This window comes from Alosa alosa, chromosome 11 (genome assembly GCF_017589495.1).
Source record: "Alosa alosa isolate M-15738 ecotype Scorff River chromosome 11, AALO_Geno_1.1, whole genome shotgun sequence".
Taxonomy (NCBI): domain Eukaryota; kingdom Metazoa; phylum Chordata; class Actinopteri; order Clupeiformes; family Clupeidae; genus Alosa; species Alosa alosa.
The window spans coordinates 12,760,644-12,779,449 of record NC_063199.1 but is presented as its reverse complement, the minus strand read 5'-3'; the positions used below and the strand labels follow the sequence as shown (position 1 = coordinate 12,779,449).

The 18,806-nt window shown below is 41.8% G+C and overlaps 1 protein-coding gene across 1 annotated transcript in view; it reads left to right on the top strand.

The window, feature by feature from the left end:
- shank2b (SH3 and multiple ankyrin repeat domains 2b) overlaps positions 1-18,806 on the top strand; it is a 68,392-nt gene that overhangs the window by 10,990 nt on the left and 38,596 nt on the right. The window contains 4 exon segments of the mRNA XM_048257204.1: positions 680-796; positions 3,280-3,357; positions 5,868-5,934; positions 15,782-16,139. Of these exon segments, the coding sequence (XP_048113161.1) occupies positions 680-796; positions 3,280-3,357; positions 5,868-5,934; positions 15,782-16,139 (620 nt within the window).

Here is an 18,806-nt window from a genome sequence, read left to right as displayed (position 1 = left end):
TAAACCTCCGAGAGGGAGATGATATATTTAGTCTGAATGCTTTCAGTATTTTTCTCTCAACACAGTGGGATTTCTGATGATCATAAGCAATATGAGCCTCTTAGAATTGGCATACCTGCGGTGAGCTTTTAGTCTACTCACAGTCAACTGTCAGTGAATGCACTTGAAATAGCATTATGGCTCTGAGCGCGCTTGTAAAGCCTTTAATTGCTGCAAGTATGCTTGTAAAGCTTTTAATAGAAGTAGTTGTACAAAGGACAAGTTGAAGGTGTCATTGGACTGTGCATGATTCCTATTACCTCGTGCCAGGAAAATAGTTTAACTATCTGTCATACTCAGAGGTGAAAGCACATTTTTGACAAATGAAGTCTGTTAAAAGAAGGTGTCATGACCAGAATGGCTAGCCATGAGATCATACTTTTGCAACTGTGTCAGAGCTCGTCTACTGTGCCATCTAGTGTTCTGAATAAAGAATTGCATTGATTTTGGGGTCGGAGGGTGTACAACAGAGCAGTACATAACAACAGTATGTTCTTTACAGTCACTGTTACACACGGTTAGAACTATACTCATATTCAGAAACACAAGAATGTAAACTTCTAAGCCCTGTGCAAAATGCACACATCTTCTAGCTGACTCCGTTTGTGTGTTTGTTTGCTGTTGTGGTTGGTGGTGACAGGCTTGCCGCTACGGCCATGTGCAGCACCTGGAGCATCTGCTGTTCTACGGTGCAGACATGAGTGTGCAGAATGCCTCGGGCAACACAGCCCTGCACATCTGTGCTCTCTACAAACAGGTGAGTCAATATTGTGGGCTCTCTGCTGCTATTTGCCAGCCACTTCTTCTCTTGGCATAATAACTACCACTTGGCAGTCGGTGGGGAAAACGTTGTGGTGGATTTTCTGGCTTGCAGTATAACTCAGAGAGATAAACATGCAAGGAGCCATGGCATTCACTTTTTATTTTATAACATTCCCTGAGATGCTTTTGTAACGTCTGCAAGATGTTCTCATGATGTTCTAGCATTCTCTTTAGCATGCAACCCTATACTGTAGGAAAAAATAGGCTTATTTAGCATCTGACCTTTTATTTTGATATTCAATTTGAATTGGCTTCTCTCTGACTGGTCAACTTCTTCAAGCATCTTCCAGGTGTATTGCCAGATTGCTAACAGGGGAAGTAACATACTGCAAATGAGAACAGTTGTGATGTAGAAACGCTTTATTCGCCTGTGCTCTATTATATGACCATTTCCTTATCGGTAACAATCCAAATTGATAAGCCCGGTATGTTCCCTATTCACGTCACTCAGTTTTGGAGACCAGGTCGCAGCCTCGTATGCAGGGAGATTCATTAATGAATTAGTTAATTAATTATGATGACAGTCTTGACCTCAGAAAGAAATCCACAAGTCCACTCAGAGGTTAATTGATCCAAAAAGCATGTCAGATCTCTAGTAAGCCTGATTCATCAGAATTCTTGCCATTAAGGTGGCAAAATACATTAAAAAACATTTTAAACATTGTAAACTTTTAAATGAGTTTATTATACTACTACATAAAATCTTGCATCTACATCTCTATGGAAGAATGCCATCAAAGTCCCACTGGCTTTGAGAGCCCAAGCCTCAATGCGTGGGTGGGACCTGGGAAGTGGATGACGTTAGGGCATTATTCACCATGATGCACATGTGGTTCTTTGACCTTTGTTGTGATTATAGATTGACCTCATTGTAGGCATGCAGAGAGAAACAGAGACAGCCAGTGAGAAGCTCATTGCTATTGACTTTAATACCACACTCCGACCTCCTCTGAAGTTAAATACTATACAGAATAGAGGCTATCCATGGTATATAACACATACATGGTTTAATAACAAACCTGAGTGAGTTAATCAGAGGGAGTTTATTAGGATAAACCTCCTAATTGTAGGTCCCTATGACTTCATGCTCTGTGCAAAACAAAGCCATACAACAATTTTATCAGGAGGATTATTGGGACCTTACCTTGATTTGCCATTTAACAACTTATTTGGAATACCACAGAATGTATTGGATATTCATAATGGGCTGTGGTATCGTTACTTGTCTTACCTGAAGTGTGTAGTTTTTGAGGCGTTCTTTCTTGGGTATCCCTGGCTGCAACAGATTGCTCTGCCATTTGTAACAGTAATCAGATACGATTAGCTGTAATTATGCTGCTTTAATTGTGCCATAATTTACCTTCTGAACAAATGCACATACACACACACACATACACACAGAGCCATATGGAGATGGAGACAGAGAGAAACAGCAGGCAGTTGATTTCCAGATGGTGGATTTCCACTAGGCCAGTAGGATGCTGTTTGAGTTCTGATCCTGTGGTACCTCCATCACAGGGGTCACTCTCCACATGAGACCAATAGACAATCCTCCATCAGCTGCTCTTTGGTCTTTAGTCAGACCAGTAACCCAATAAGACAGAGGCTTAGACTGTGCAGAGGCTCTTGACACATTTGTAACATGTAGCACTATTTAAGTTGCATGTAGTAAACTAAAGTTATTTTATGCACACTGCCAGGCTCTACCTCATACATTTATCATTTTTCAGTGCATTGCGTTTTGAGGTAGTAACAGGCTACTAGGGATTGTAGCTAATGTTTATATGTCTGATTATTCATATGGCAAGCCCAGCCATCAGCAGAGGAGATAGCATTTGTGTAGAGGTGGGATGAACTGCAGCGGAGGTGTGTGTATTTGTGTGTGTGTGTGTGTGTGTGTTTGTGTGTGTGTGTGTGTATTTGTGTGTGTGTGTATGTGTGTGTGTGTGTGAGAGAAAGAGAGAGAGAGAGAGAGCATGTGTTTGTGTGTCTGTCTTCATGGTGAAACATTCTGTGGGTGGGCTGCTGAATCCAGCTGGAAGAAGTGGGCTGGAGAGCCACTGTGCCATCGCTCCACACGCTCGCTCTCTCGCTCTCTCTGCTTTCCCTCCTTTTTCTACTCGGCTCTGTCTAACGCACGCCTGAACAGCCACACATTCACCTGTTTGCACAGACCAGTCCAGGTGAAGTGGCCTAATCTCCTCTCTCTCTCTCTCTCTCTCTCTCTCTCTCTCTCTCTCTCTCTCTCTCTCTCTCTCTCTCTCTCTCTAGCCACGAGGTGCACAGGTTGATAGAAGTATAGACAGTGCGGTGCACTACATCATCTCAAGATATTGTTGATTGAATCACAGCTTGCTGTATAGAGGAGAGAAATCGCTCAACGATGCTGTTTTTTTTCGTCTCCCTTTCTGTCTAAAGGAAAACTGTGCCAGAGTTTTGTTGGTGCGTGGAGCCAACAAGGAAGTCAAGAACCATCGGGGACAAACCCCCTTTCAGGTGAGTACGCCGGATCCGAATACACTCTCATGCTCTTCTGTACTTTCATGCTATTGATATGCATGCTATAATACACAGAGCATTAGGAGCAACTCATGTAAGACTGATTGGATGATCAATGAGAATGTACTCATCTGTGGTGTTTTGGATTTCCACCTGATCAGACACTAACCCTGAGAATGTTAGCAGTGAGGAAGATGATCACAAATGGTAGTGATGACAATGTGGATTATTTTACCTTCATGACTAAAATCACTGAAGAATCTGCCTCAGTTATGAAATGTGGTCTTATGTAAGACAGTATTGCAAGAAAAATGACTGCTTGTGCAGAATTATTCATATTTCTGCATATTGCCACATTGTTTTATTTTTAGCAACAGTGTGTGCATATTGATGGACAGCATCCTACTAGGCACAGATGACGTGATGCCTGGCTTGTGCTCCTCAGCTTCTGTCAGTGATGAGAGATAGCCAAGCCCATTAGCTTCTGTAAATGCACATCCAAGTGTTGTGCTCCTTATTTAAAAAACAGTCAAATGCTATGTAAGCCCTCCAAAAGGAGCAGGAAAGAAAAAAACCCTCAGCCTGGAGAAGGTTTGCTTTGGTCTGTTCCACTGAAGTTCTCTGGGCTTGGAGTCTCCTGTCAGAGATCATGCCACTGATCAGTGAGTCCTACTAAAATGTTGTGTTTTGGCTCTAGCCTCTGATGCTACATGCCCCCCCCCCCCCAGCAGCTCTGGGAGTGTTGTGGTTTGTTCCACATGCATCCTTTGCCCAGTTCAGTGGCTTTGTGGTGTAAGATATGTATTATTCATACTGAGCACTGCTCAAATGAGCTCACATTCTTCTCTGCTTCCTTAAATCCCGGTCTCGTCTGAGACGTTTTTAAAGCATTAGCCTTCCCACTGAAGGACTTCTGCAGGCTGCCTGGTTGAACAAGGTGATGGTTGGAAAACGGCAGGGATAGGTTCTGGCTCTGTGTGTCCTCTGTGCCTCTGCCTTCACACCAGCCTCCTCCTATTCATCTTGCCACCCCCCTTACCACCAATACGTCTCTCTTCACTCTTAATGTTTAATGGCTGTCCTCTCTACATAACACAGCCCTGTGCTGACTGTAATGAAGGCGACTCTTAAAAGTAGGGTAACCCCAAAAATGGTTATCCTACTTTTACTGGGTGTTTTGTGTTGAGCTGAGTATAGTGATATTTCTTCAGAATAGTATGTGATGTCAGGTTTGCAAGCTGAAGAGGTGTGTGTGGTTTTATCACATTTGACAGAGGTTGAGACAGGTTTGTGATGTGTCTTGCTTTCTTTGTGAAGTCTATCATCTCTCTAACACTGTCTGCAGCTGTCAGTACAATTTAACAGAAGCACAGATGCTTCAGAACTTTTTGGAGTTTGTATGAGCTCGGAATAGACAAATTGGGGTACTGATCTGCCATTCAGTTACAAAACATGAACCGTTAATATGGCAGTTGTTACAAAGTTATTTCACATTTCAATACACTAATTGGAAGAAAAAAAAACATTTATCTGAAAATTGTCAATTGTGAAACGGCAAAATAAATTGTACAGTTTTAAGAAAGTAAGTGCATTTCTATTGCTAATTTCATACACTGAGGCAATTCAATGTGTTTTTCATAATTACAAGCAAAAAGGGCATCAAAGGGAAGATTAAGGCAAAGTGAATGACAAGTATAATTAAAAACATGTAATTAACTTGAGTAATTATGTTTGTATAAAATAATAAATAAAATAATAAAATATAATTTAATTTGTATATTGTGGAAGTAACCCTGACTGTATGTAGCCTACATCTCTTTCGAAATATTTTGGCAGATATGCACTTTTGATATGTAAAGGAAATGGCTTACCTGAGAAAATGGTAAGGGTCTTGATCCGTTTTTATCTTTTTGTATCAGAATAAGTTCATCCTTTCCTTACAGAAACCCTCTCCAAAGCTGAATGGGTTTCTGTTTCTAGGCACTTCTGATGTGCCTATGTCCCTGTGCTGGAGCAGACGATTTTTCATTTTCAGTGCAGCAGAGCTGGACCGGTTGGCCTTGTCATTGAATTTTATTTAAGGCTTTATACAATATCTTCTCCCTCCGTGCAACACTGAAGATGAAGCAGGCCATGTTATGCAAGAGGGATCTGGGTATGGTCTCTCCGGGGTCAGGCGGAATGCAGTTGACTCAGCTATTGTGCTGACATCGTCCACCCACTGAAAGAGTTCTCATTTGGGTTTCATTTTGTTTACACGACCGCTCATCCAGTGGAGGAGATGCAGAAGAGATCTTGACTGGATCTGTCAACAGGGAGTCATTTGGTTTTGTAATGGCGCTCTCTCATGGAAGGATAGATAGATGTGGGATGATAGACAGATTGAGAAATTGTTGGAGAGAAAGATAAAAAGATGGATACTGTAGATCAATAGAGATTATGTTGTTGCCTCTGCACCTTACAACATCTTATATCTAATAGCTGCTGTTTTTTTTTTCTTCTTTAAGGTGGCTATTATTGCTGGAAACTTTGAACTGGCAGAATACATCAAAAACCACAAAGAGGCTGATATTGGTAAGTTGTTCCACATTTGAAAAGTCGAAATCCTTAACAAATCCTCAACAAATCCTTTACAGTGGTCTGATTTCAATAATGCAAACACAGTTTAACTTAACCAACCCAAGCCAAGACCAGATAAAGCCTAACTTGACTGCTGAATTAATTACCTGGGTCTCTAGTTTGATAGCAAAATGACTGGCAGAAATGGCCTATTCTGTCTGGACAGGTTGTCTTAAACTCCACAATGAATTCAACTTTCTGTCAAGGCGTGGATTTTGGATATAGGCTTGGTGACATATTCTTCTGTCACAGACAACATTTGCAGGTGCCAATCACAGACCATCACTGCCCAAGGCTGATTTACCTATCTTTAAAAAATATCCTTCCTTTAGATTACAAGATGTGGCACATTTATGTTTAAAAAGGGAAGCAAGAACAGACCTGTGTTATGGGCTGATGCAATTAATCTAGCAATTAATTGAAATTATCCATTTTGTTTGGAAAAATGTAACATCTTGAAAGACTCTGGTAAGAGTTAGTCTAACTTGTTTGACTAAGTGCTCAGGCAGCATTACACAAATGTCATCCATGATTTCAATACACAGTGATCAAATGTTTTGCTATTTCTCTTCTCATATTGTAATCTGATTAGAATACGGTAGAGGAAGAAATGCTGCTCCACATAAAAGTGTGCTAGCATTCTCCACAAAAACATCTCTTTTCTACACCGCAACAGAGCAAAAGAGCATTCAGGTTCATTTAGGTGTTCAATTCATCAACATCAACATAGCTCACAGCATCTCACACCTTATACATTCCCTATCCACGTAGGTTACTGATCACTGCTGCATTTTATGCATCAGGGTGGGTTTCCTAATGCCAAGTTATACCTTAAGATAGAACATTTCGAGATGTTTCCCAGAATGTCCTTAGCAAAGGCATACCCTCTTTAAGAAATACTTTTATTGGTTGATTTAGACCACTCTTGGCTATACCTTAACTATACCTATATCCGATAAAATAAATGCTAAAAATGTTTGTGTTTAGGAGTATGCATAGAAATGTAAGAGCAATACATGTTGTGCCTCATGAAATAATAATAATAAAAAAACAACATTTGTAAAAATGAATTGACCATTCATTTTTATTTTTTATTGACCATTTTTTAATTGACAAAACATTCAAAAAATCTTTTTAATTTTAACATAGTATTTCGTTGGTATTATATATATATATAGTGAATATATATATATATATAGTGAATATATATATTTATATATATATTTATATATATTTCCCTGTCTTTGGAATTTTCCTTTATGTCTAGTGACATTACCCTTGTACCTTTGGTGAACACTGTCCACTACACATGGTGGTATTGCTATTGTCTTACATTTGAATGTCATCTGACACATTCAGTTTAAAGGGCCCCATTGGATAATTAACTTTTGGGGACATCACTCTGAGGTGCAACAGTGTATGTGTTGCATTTTTTTAAGCCCTTTACAAATTTGGGACATACAGTGCTTTACAAAGGGACATACAGTATATCACAGGCACAGTGCACTGAAGCTGTGCTTACAGTCTTTTCTTTTCTTGTCCTCGTGAAGAGAAAATGCTGCAACACAAATGTCTGTATTGGCTAAAATAGCACACAGTCATATGCCTTGTTACAGGAAATAAGAGGCATGACTAATACAGTGAATCATTAGATGTTATTACAGTAAACAGTGCAATGTGAGATGGTCATCTACTGTGTGTAGAACACAGACTCAGAGCGAGAGAGAAAGTGAAGGAGGGAGAGAAGAGAGAGAAAGAGAGAGATAGAGAAAGAGAGAATATTTATGTCACAGTGTGTTTGTATCATGATGTGAATGGTATGCTGTATTGTACATTTAAAATAAACCAACCCATTGCTCAACTTTTCCCACCCAAGGAATTACCACATATACACTAAAAATAGTATATGTGTGGAGGGACTTTAACTACTGTAGGATTAACTATCTACTGTTAGATATGATCATTGAAAGATAGCTTGCATCTCAACCCCTTTGGTTGGAGCTCATTCTCCAGTGCATCTTCTCAGAGCTACACATCCTCACAGTAGTTCTCCAAGAAGCCCCTCAGGTCCCCAATGTAGAAACAGCAACAACCAAAAACATGACATCCTGGCTTTTGTGACACCAACCAAAAAAAACTACATTTGAAAAGTACGCTCTAAGCTTTGCTACATTTATATTTTCTATGTTGTGTTCAGTAGTGATTCAGGCAGTTAGGATATTGGCTATAGATGTAGTTTTTCAGAGTGTGTAGAGCCCTGCTGATAAAGTGCACTGTGGGCTAATAATTTTGGCACCAGACCACATTACTGTAAAATCATGTCTAATTTGTAATGCTTTAAGTCAGATAAGTTTATTAAAACTATGACACCAGACCTCAATACTATGAATCATTATCTAATTTGTAATGGTTTAAGTCAGTTAATTTTATTAAAACCATGGCACTAGATCTGCATACTATAAAATCATGTCTAATTTGTAATGCTTTAAGTCAGTTAAGTTTATTAAAACCACATCACCAGATCTCCATACTATAAAATCATGTCTAATCTGTAATGCGTTAAATCCATGGCGTTATTAAAACCATGCTAGAACATACCAGTCCCTGTATTAAATTCTTCGGTCCACCGACGGTCTTGCCAGGGTGTTGTGTTGTATAACATTTAAGGAAGTTGTGACACCCACCTCTGCGCCCAATGGTGACATTCAGAATTCTGCTCCATTTAACCTCCTCATTATCTCCTAATGCTGTGTTCATGAGGTCTGGGAATAATGGAAATGTTCCCAGTAATGACATTGTTCTTGCGACTGCAAGCGTACATGTGCTTTGCAGACTGAATGAGTGGAAAACATGGACGGCACAACAAAAGTTTAAACATATGCTCATTAATCCTAAATAAACTACTGTTTTTACTCAAAAGTATGACGTGAGACACTTGTGAAAGAAGGATATGCAGCTTTCAAGTGACAAAAACTGCAAATTGGCAAGTTCACATTAAAATCACTGGACATCAAAGTCCATATGGACTACTGGAATCACAAAGTGATGACAAACCAATGACCAGAACACAACTGGGAAATTCTGTTTCCCAGGTTTTGTTCTCGCATGAGCTGGCATTCACAAGGAATTTTCCACATATGTAAATGTTTTCCTATTATTCCCAGATCCCAAGAACACACCATAACACTGTCTGCTGACTGTGCTGAAGCCATAACCATTTGGGGCAAAGATACTGCCCCTCTCAGCTGTCTTACCACAGATGTGTTCCAACCATTCCCTAAAACAGCTTCACAGGGGACACTTGAAATGCAAAGTAAAAAAGTGGAAGATGGACGTGCATCAGGGGGCTTTATAGTTTCAGCCGGTGGTGAGCATGCAGTAATAGGACTGATGTGTCTATTAGCCATTGGGCGTAATTTTAGAGAGTTTCCATTGGATGACGTGATCTCGCAATCAAGTCCCATTGAGTAATAGGTTGCAGTTCCTGCAGAAGGGAACATCTGTGTTAAGTGCACAAAATAAAATTAGTACAGTTTAATGGTCTAACTCCACAATTCAATACCTCACAGTTTGTGCGAGAGTGTTCTGCTCTAAGATCTTTCGTTCACAGTCCTTTCACATGTTTTCAGGAATACGTTTCTACCCTATACAAGGTGTTTCCAAACAAATCTCTGAAGTCAGTCTTTAGAAGTGATTTAATATAAAGCCATTTTGTATATTGATAAAGTCATCTTTTGCACGTTCATGATGTTGTCATCTTGCTTTGCTGCACACACAGCCTTCAACATTGAACCTATCTAGAAAGCTCCAGAGACCCAGAGAATGAGAGAAAGCATGAGAGAGAAAGAGAGAGAGGGAGAGAGAGAGAGAGAGACGGAGAGAGAGCAGCACTCAGAGGATCTGACCTAAATAAGCTTCCAGTCTGCTGGTGGAAAGAAAGTGAGACGCACTCACACATATGCACAATGTGAGCATGCACCACTCCCACAGCACTTGTTCCTCTCCCTCATATTTAGCCCAGCACTGCATAACTTAAGACTAACATCTTTACAAAACTGCAATGCCTTTCATCTGGAGGCTGCCTATATCAGCCTGTGTTCTGCTCCTCACCAATAACTGCAGCTGTCATCACTCCCACATTGATACATTACTACCTGTTTTATATAGGTAGACGGTAGTATGATACTATCATGCAAGACTATTTATGGGCCTTCTTTAACAAGGGGATCCTGGTTTGTAAATCCTGCTTACCCCCTCAAAACTTGAAAGACTGTATCCTCTAGATAGAAGTTTGGCCTAATTGCTGAAGTAGAGAATATCTGGTTCTGGAGCCAAAGCTCAGTTCATACACACAGTGAGCCCATCTTATTTATTCTTAACTTAAACCTGGGTTATGCCTCAGAAAAGCACCTGAGTTAGGATTGGGCTTTCAGAGGTGAGTATCACAGACTCTCCATTCTTGTCACATTTCCCTCCCTGTTCCCTCGCTGCCAGTAGAGCAGAGCTTTCATTTCAACCTCAGACAAACAGCCACGGAGGGTCGAGCTGCTGCTTGTCTTCCACATGTCAGTAGCACATTCACACCCTGTGTTCCTACTTTGACTCTCTGACAGATCGTCAAGTGGGCTCTCGTGTAAATCAAATTAATAGAGGATCACAAACAGCACGTGAATCAACCACAGCCCTACATTTTGGGGAACCACTACAATATCATCACATCAAAGGAGACTGAATGGACTTGGAACTGTCTACCTTATTGGATTTATTTATTAGTTAATTATACACATTTCCATTGTCCTTAGCTTATTCAATCATTCATTCATTCATTCATTCAATTTTTATTTATTCTTGGAGGTTCATTGAGGGTAGCCCTCATTTTCAGTGAAGCGAGATTACAGTAACAATGAAATAAGAAGAGATATAGTATAATACTTGTGGTAAATTAAACAAAATAAAACAAATAATAAGATAACCTACATAACATTATAAAGGAGGAAAGGAAGGGATATACTGGCCTAGTAGCTCATTAGACACTGCAGAGCGAAGTAATGAAATGCATTAGATGTTTAAGAGAACAACATAGCACATGCTCTATTAGAATGTTGTCTCTTTATCTATAGCGCTTTCTTCATTTCCAATTCAAATTTTTCTCCATTCCCAGAGTCACCTTGCTGGCATTAGGTCCATCTAGGAGTTTGCTATGTAAATGCTTGTCCCATTTAAAGGCAGCCAGTGGTTGCTATGGTTCCCCAAATCTACAAGATAATTGGCTTACAGGATCTGAAATTTGGCTCAGGTCCAAGGAGGGAGGTGGTGAAAAGAGAAAGCCAATCAAATTGTTTTCAGATGGTGATCTACAGTATAGAATGTATACACGTATGTATGTGAGATAACAGTGATGCTGAAGGTGTCTCATATATGTGCAGCTGTACAGTGAATGCTGCTTCAGCTGTGTAGTGGGTGTTGCGTAGTCAGTATTATGGAATCCATTATTTAGCCAATTGAATGTCAGCATATACCTTTACAAGCTGTGTGTTCACAGAGAGCATGCTGCCTCTGTCATTATGAAACGTATTGCTCAGGGTGCTCAGGGGCCTGTAATTAATGTGCGGTCTCTTCAGCAACCACTACACTCCACGGAGTATGTATGGCTGTGGCTCTATCTGCATTTGAAAGTGCATGTGCTAAAAAAACATGTAGTATTTGCTTTTGATCTATGGAGGCATCTTACACAGGTAATGAACGCATGATGACCATTAAGAGCATTTAAACCCAAGCAGACACTCTCATGTGTTCCAGTCGATCTCCATTGATTTTAATGAGTATTGACTTAATGAAAGGATGGATGTTTTGCTGCAGCATTGGTCCTTAGAGGGCCCTGCAGTTGTTTTGAATACAGCGAGGGCTTCTTAATTGGGAGAAAATGTCTATTCATGTGTTACTGTGCTCAAGGATGAGCAGTGCAGGTTTTTGCTGACACATATGAAAGGATGTTTTCTCCATTCGAGGAGATACTTATCAAACCACAAGCCCCCTTTCATCAGCAGTGGTGGTTTCAATATTACAGTAATTGTGTTAGAGAAAGAGAGAAAAAAGAGAGAGATTAGTTGGGGACTGATAGGATATTCTGAAGTTGCTCTTTTTTAGTTATTATCAAGACAATTTCCCCTATGCCTAGAACAACCAAGTACAGCTCCAATGTATTTAATGTTTCATGAGCTTACGCCCAGTGATTCCATTCTTTTGAGTGATGGCATGGTAGTCGTATGCACTACTGTCTTAATGTGATGGCATGCGCTCTGAATAAGTGCTCACCCTACGGTCTTGGCACGTAGAATTACAGTGCACCAGGCCAGCCCTACCGTGCCCTCATCAGAAGCTGGCTTTATCTCCCCATCACACTGTTCCTCAAGCACTGTCTGTCTCCAGCAAGCCAATTAGAAATGGGAACTGATCGTGTGAAAGGACACCCCACATACAGCATTTCACAACCAAGCAACTTGCGCTGACTAATTTAGACATCCTCTTGTGGGTTGCCTAGCAACACTAGGGGGCTTGTTTCAAGTCCAGCTGTTTCATTGAAAAGAGGGGTTAGATTCCCTTCCCCAAGATCCACTTATTCCTGCACATGCCCATTGGGCGCAACACCAAAACAATAGCATGACGGCATTCCTTTTTAGACTAAGTTCATAAATAACTCATGTAGGGTTCCAGTGATATTTTGGTCCATGTTCATGTTTGTTTGTTTGTTTTTTTTGTATCACTGCTTCAAATGTTGGCTGTCATAGGTCAGGGGGCTTGGAGCGCTGGGCTACAGTGTCATTAGACTCCCATATTTATCCCCTCTCCTCACGGTCTGTTCCTCCCCCTCTTCCTGGAGGAATGGAAGAAGCAGCTTGAGCTCGCTTTTGCATGTGAGAAAAGAGAGAAAAGAAGTACAGAGGGAGGCGGGGAGAGAGAGAGAGAGGGAGAGAGAGAGAGAGACTTGTGAGCACAGCTCTCGTGTGCTGTGTGCTCATTGCTCAGAGTCTCAAATGGCATCATGTGGGGTGGTTTGTGTCACCACTGTGCCTCCCCAGTCTGTGCACTCCATAGTCCCTCTCTCTTACTGGAATCTGGATCCTGGACACTCCACATCTTTTTGGGCTGTTTTGGGGCTCAAACACCTGGATTATCACAAGGACGCCAGTAAGCAATAAGGACCTAAAAAAGGGAAAGGATGAAGTCCTTACTGAATGCCTTCAAGAAAGAAGGTAAGGGCTGATTCATTGTTTGAACACGCTGATGCTGAACACCATGTTCGTACAGAGCTTTGTTTTTTTCTTTTCAAGGATGTTTTGTGAGTAATTGAGTTGAAAATGTCTCTGAAAAGTTGATTGACATATTTGTTTGATTCTTTTCTGGTGGGTTTCCCAGCACAGTAATGGCTTTTGAGTGCTGCCCTGTGTCTGTTTTGATCATCTGATTAGTTCTGAAAGGAATATTAACAATAAGAATATTACTTAGCATAATGGCTCCTGCTGGGCTTCAGGTTCTTATTGTTGTGGTGATACTGTAACCCGTAATGATGATGATGCAAGGTAATGGATCCTCAGGAGGACCCAAATGTATTAGTGGAGAGATCAAAAGGAGTGAGAGAAGTCACTTGAGAAGTCATCTCTTCCGAGAGTGGGAATTAATCAGCCGGGGATGGGAATTTCACATCCTTGCCCTGTTCACCCTATTAAATCATTTCATTATTAAATTTACTAAATGCAATTTGATGTTATTATCCTTTAATTCTGAGGAGACATAGTTTTATCATCTTGCGCTTTAAAAAATAAACTTTTGTCCTGAAAAGGTAGTTGAAAAAATATTGTAAGAAGTGTTAAGTAAGAGTCCATTTGTCCAAAAAGTCCATTTGTTTTCTTGCCAGAACTGTAGTTGACCTGGCTGACTAGCGCTGACTGTGAAGTGGCTTTGTCCCCTTTGATGGCACAGAGCGCCAACTGGGTTAAAAATGTTGTGATGATTTCGTTACCATGAGGCTCCTCCTGAGCTCAGCTGCTCAGTGATGGAGCTATTTATGACGACTCGCTCATTATTCCTGTGTCCAGGGCCGCTCTCCTCTCCTCTCCTCTCGCTCCTTATGCGGGCGTGGGGAGAGGCAGCAGGAGTTGGGTACCACACGTGGAGTGGGGGAGAGAGGGGAGATGAGGGGGGATAGGGGCTGGGCTGAGGAGTCACTGCTACATCTCTCTTTCAGCGTGCTCCACGTGTGGCTGGGTTGGGGGATGGGTGGCTTGATGGATGGGGGATTCTCATTTGGATGTCAAAGTCTTATCTCCTTATCTTCTCATTGCTGATGATACTCTGGCTGCAGAATAGAATAAGCCCAGTCAACCATAACAAGCCTGGTTACACAAGAAGCCTTCTCTGACAGACACGCATAACACTCACCAGTCCTCCATGCTGTTATTATGATTGGCTATAAATAGAGATGCAGGCATGCGGAGAGAAGGCATCCTAGCTAAATCTCTCCGGAAGGCCAAGAGTTAGGCAAGTGTGTCCATAGCATAGAGAAGATACAGTAAATTATGTATCCATCAAGGTTTTTGTTGTTGAGAAATGAGATGACTGTGCCTGAGGAGGCCACGTTTGGTTGTGGGACTCAGTTGCCCTGTAGAACATTAGGCCACTTAATGGCAATCTTCCTCCGCTGAACTCTCCTTCTGCGCCTGCCTTTTAGGTGGCAGCTCTGAAATAAATATAGGAATTAATCATGTGTTTCCTGCGCATACTAAACACAAGGGATTTCCCTCCCTCCCTCCTCTCTCTCTCTCTCTCTCTCTCTCTCGCTCTCCATATCACTGAAGATTATACAGCTGAGTGGCTGGCAGCACTTGCCCCCAACCACACTTGCGTACTGAGACACACACAAAAGCAAAATTCTAACTCAATTCATTTCATAGTCTCACTTCCCAGAAGCTCCCTATAACTTTATGCTTTACACATGAGGAGAGAGCAAAAAGATCAGCCAAGGCGCTGTTTATTTCATGTGACGCAATTAAAGCCAGAGCCAGAAGGGACTTCCAACAGATGAATGTGGTTATTTTACTCTATCTGTCTAAAGCATTTCTGAATGGCAAAACAGATAGTGTCTCCACAATAGGGAACAGTGTGTTTGCCATCTGTGCTTCTTTCTGTGCATCTCACACAACCCCTCTTCCCCTTTCTCTCTCTCTGTTTTTCTTTTCTATCTTTCTTTGCTGCTTTGTTTAAAGATTTAGGATAAAGTCTGATTCAATATTGCGAATAATTGTGGATATTTCAACTCATTTGCATTTATATTTAGTCATTTAGCTGATGTTTTTATCCAGGGGCTTACAACTCAACAACCATTCTCTTCTGTGCTGCTGAGACACATGTGTTGATTGGTTGGGATTGTTATTGGCTCTGTCTAAGCCATGATGTGTGTTACCCATTCACACAGCCAGGACTGTGTAGGAACGCCAGAGATGTTTTGACTGCAAACCCTGAATGGGCAGTTAAAGGACCATTAGGACCAGTTTGCTCAATTTGACAAGAAAAGTGAAAAGTGATAAGATGAGAATCATGAACTGGACCTTTAAAGAGCTCTGTGTGTAAGACACTGCAAATACACTACTGACAAAACACTGTAATTCTTTTAGAGAGAGACAGGCTGAATGGCTCAAACAGGTCCATTGTTGAACGGTGAATGGGTCAGTACTTTTGAATGTTGAGTCTCTCTCTCTCTCCCTCTCTCTCTTTCTCTCTCTCTCTCTCTCTCTTATTTCCTCAGTGCCTTTCCGAGAGGCCCCGTCCCCGTCGGCGTGCACTACGAGCAGGCGTCCGGCGGTCCGGAGCACGCTGTCCGCCCCGCGCGTGCTGCTGCGCTCCAACAGCGACAACAACCTGCACGTGCAGCTGGGCCACCCCCAGCCGCACCGCCCGCGCTCCCGCTCGCCCTCGCCCTCGCCGGCCTCCCCGCTGCGCAGCCTCTCGCCCCGCCGCCCCGCGCAGCAGATGCAGAGCAGCCCCAATGGCACGGTGAGGACCATGGGCAGGGGGGCCCATGCCGCGCGCTCCCGTTCGCCCTCGCTGGGCCGCCTGGCCGCCGGGGACGCGCGCCGCCAGCAGAACCCCCCGCGCAAGACCAGGTCAGACGCCACACCGCCTCCATCCTGTATGATGCTGTGGTCACTATAGGCCAGTGTTTCTCAAAGTGTGGTCCGGGGACCACTGGTCCGCAAGCTATCCCAAGTGGTCCACGAGCAGACGTGTTAAAATATAATATAGATGAGTTGTTTGCAATATTGAACCAACTTGTATGTAAATACAAACTGTTCTGCAACACTGCCTATGTAAGCTATGCCAGTTTAAATCATATGAGTCCTCTGACACTATAAGCTAGGTGGATCAGTGAGTAGCCCTATTGTCTAATATACTGTTGAAGTAGGTTTTTTTTTAGCTAGCTTTTTAGCTTAGTCTGTGAGTTTTTGTTGTTTTTGGTTAAGTGGTCCTTGGTCCGAAAAAGGTTTGAGAAACACTGCTATAGGCTGTATAGAATGATTGGATCTGGTGACAGTTCCATGAGTGTTGTGGCTTTGTGCACTGTGTTGCTCCCCGTGCTTTTACATGGTGGCCTGAGCTTCCACTACAACAGTTATAATATCTACATCTTTTAGTTTCTTTCCCTCTTCTCAGTGCCATACTACAAGACATTCATATGTTGCCATCTGTGGCACTCGCAAGCTGGTCTGTACTAAGCCATGCTATAAGCATTAGTACTAAGCGTGTATTTTGTGTGTGTGTGTGTGTAATAGAGAAGGGAGAGAGAGAGAGAGGATGTGAGAGTGAATGAGTTGTGGGTGTATGACTCTATGAATCTCACTCGACAGGGGGTTCTAGAGAAAGGAGAGAACATACAGTAAATGGGCCATGCCAATTAGTCACTGCTCACACCAGAAACTCATTTAATTAGTCACTGCTCACACCAGAAACTCATTTAATTAGATGTCATTTTAAAAGGAAGGAATTGAGTCCTCTGGTATTTGACCTTCTTCTTTCCTTCCTCTCTGACTGATGGGTTTTGCTTTGCTTTGCTTTGTTTTGCTTGCCTTTGGCTGGCACTCATGTAGTGATGGATGAGCAGGAGTGTGAACATCGGATCAAGTTGACTGTTCTCACATAGCCATAGTCACATACAGTAGTTATATAGTCCATAGTTACAGTGGTTGCTATGGTCGTGGTGTTATGTGTTATGATGTATGAGGTTGGAGAAAGGTGAGTGTGTGTGTGTGTGTGTGTGTGTGTGTGTGTGTAATAAAAGAGAGAGAAAGAGGGAAAGAGAGAGAGAGTGTGTGTGTAATGTGTAATGAACTAAATTAATTAATTAAATGTAGGTTAAAATATTTTTTGTTTGCATTAGTATGTACAGTATATTATTTTTGTTTTTGCAGATGTGTGTGTGTGAGTGTGTGTGTGTGTGTGTGTGTGTGTGTTAAAGAGGGGGAAATACAGATGGTGTTTGTGGTGTGTGTATGTGTGTGTGTGTGTTAGAGAGAGGGAAATAGAGATGGGTGTGTGTGTGTGTGTGTGTGCCTCTGTGTGCTTCCGTGACTGCTCTAGTGTATTAGATAATATCCCGGAACCACAGAGATCTGCAGAAACAAACTGCAGAGCATTGCCATGTGATCCTTTAATTGCTGGCTGGATTTACAGGGATCTTCATGAACTGAGTGGGATTTCCTCTCAAAGGCTGTTGAAGGTCATTAATAGTGTGTGTAGCTGTGTGTGTTGTTACCGTGGGAGAGATTCTTTCCCAGAGCTTGCAGGGCTATCTACCTTGTGTTTGGTAGGTTTCAAGGAGACCTTTCCTCCAAGGCTACAATCAGTGTGTCAGATGAGAGCGCTCTATCCTAAGATGCCACTGTGTTATTCCCCCAGAATCCTTACATCCACTCTCTCTCTCTCCATTCTGTGGCAGCAGGTTTAAAATAGACACATGGTGAGACTATTCATACTGTGCCTCAGCCAATGCCAGATAGTTGGAGGACCTTATTCTTGATCCCTGTTTTGCATAAATACCGCAACCCACATTGACATTTTCCTGAAATAAGATGCGGCGCAAAGCCTGAATAAAAGAGTGTGATGCCGAAAATCCTGTTGAGAGGATTGGAGGTGACCATGCTAAAAGGTGTGGCTGATGAATATGTGTTGTGGCTCTTAAAAAGGCCTATATGAGTTGTGCAGTTATAGGTAATATGTAGGTGAGTATACATTTTCTAAATTACAGTGGAATCACAGCATTAGTCTATAGCCACACCTCATAAACATGGGCATATGTATGTTCTGAATATTTGTTCAGTAAAAATGTGTTAACTGCATGTTTGTCCCGAGGTTGCTGCTTGCTAGTCCAGCAGGATGAGAATGCTGGATAGTGAGACTTCTTCAGACTCAGCCAAGTGTGATCAGTTTATATGCAAATCTCTTTGTTGCCTATATGAATGATGAAAAGTTTTTTTTACAATTTTTCATTATAGATCCATAGTGCTGACCAGAGGTCGTTCACTGTCTTAGAACATTGGTCAGCCCCTTTTTCCTCTGCCAAAATGTTATGAACATGTGTTTGACTTTGGTTGATGATTTAACTTGTAGCACTTACCTCAGTAGATAAGGAAAGCCCTAGATTCTTCTACAGGCTTATTCATACTGTAGCACTAAGGTGAATTGTTCAAATTGCCTTCATACCTTCTATTTTAATACACCTGATAGACCGACTCTAATTTGGTGGCGTTTGCGTGTTTGGAAATGAGAGGAGACCT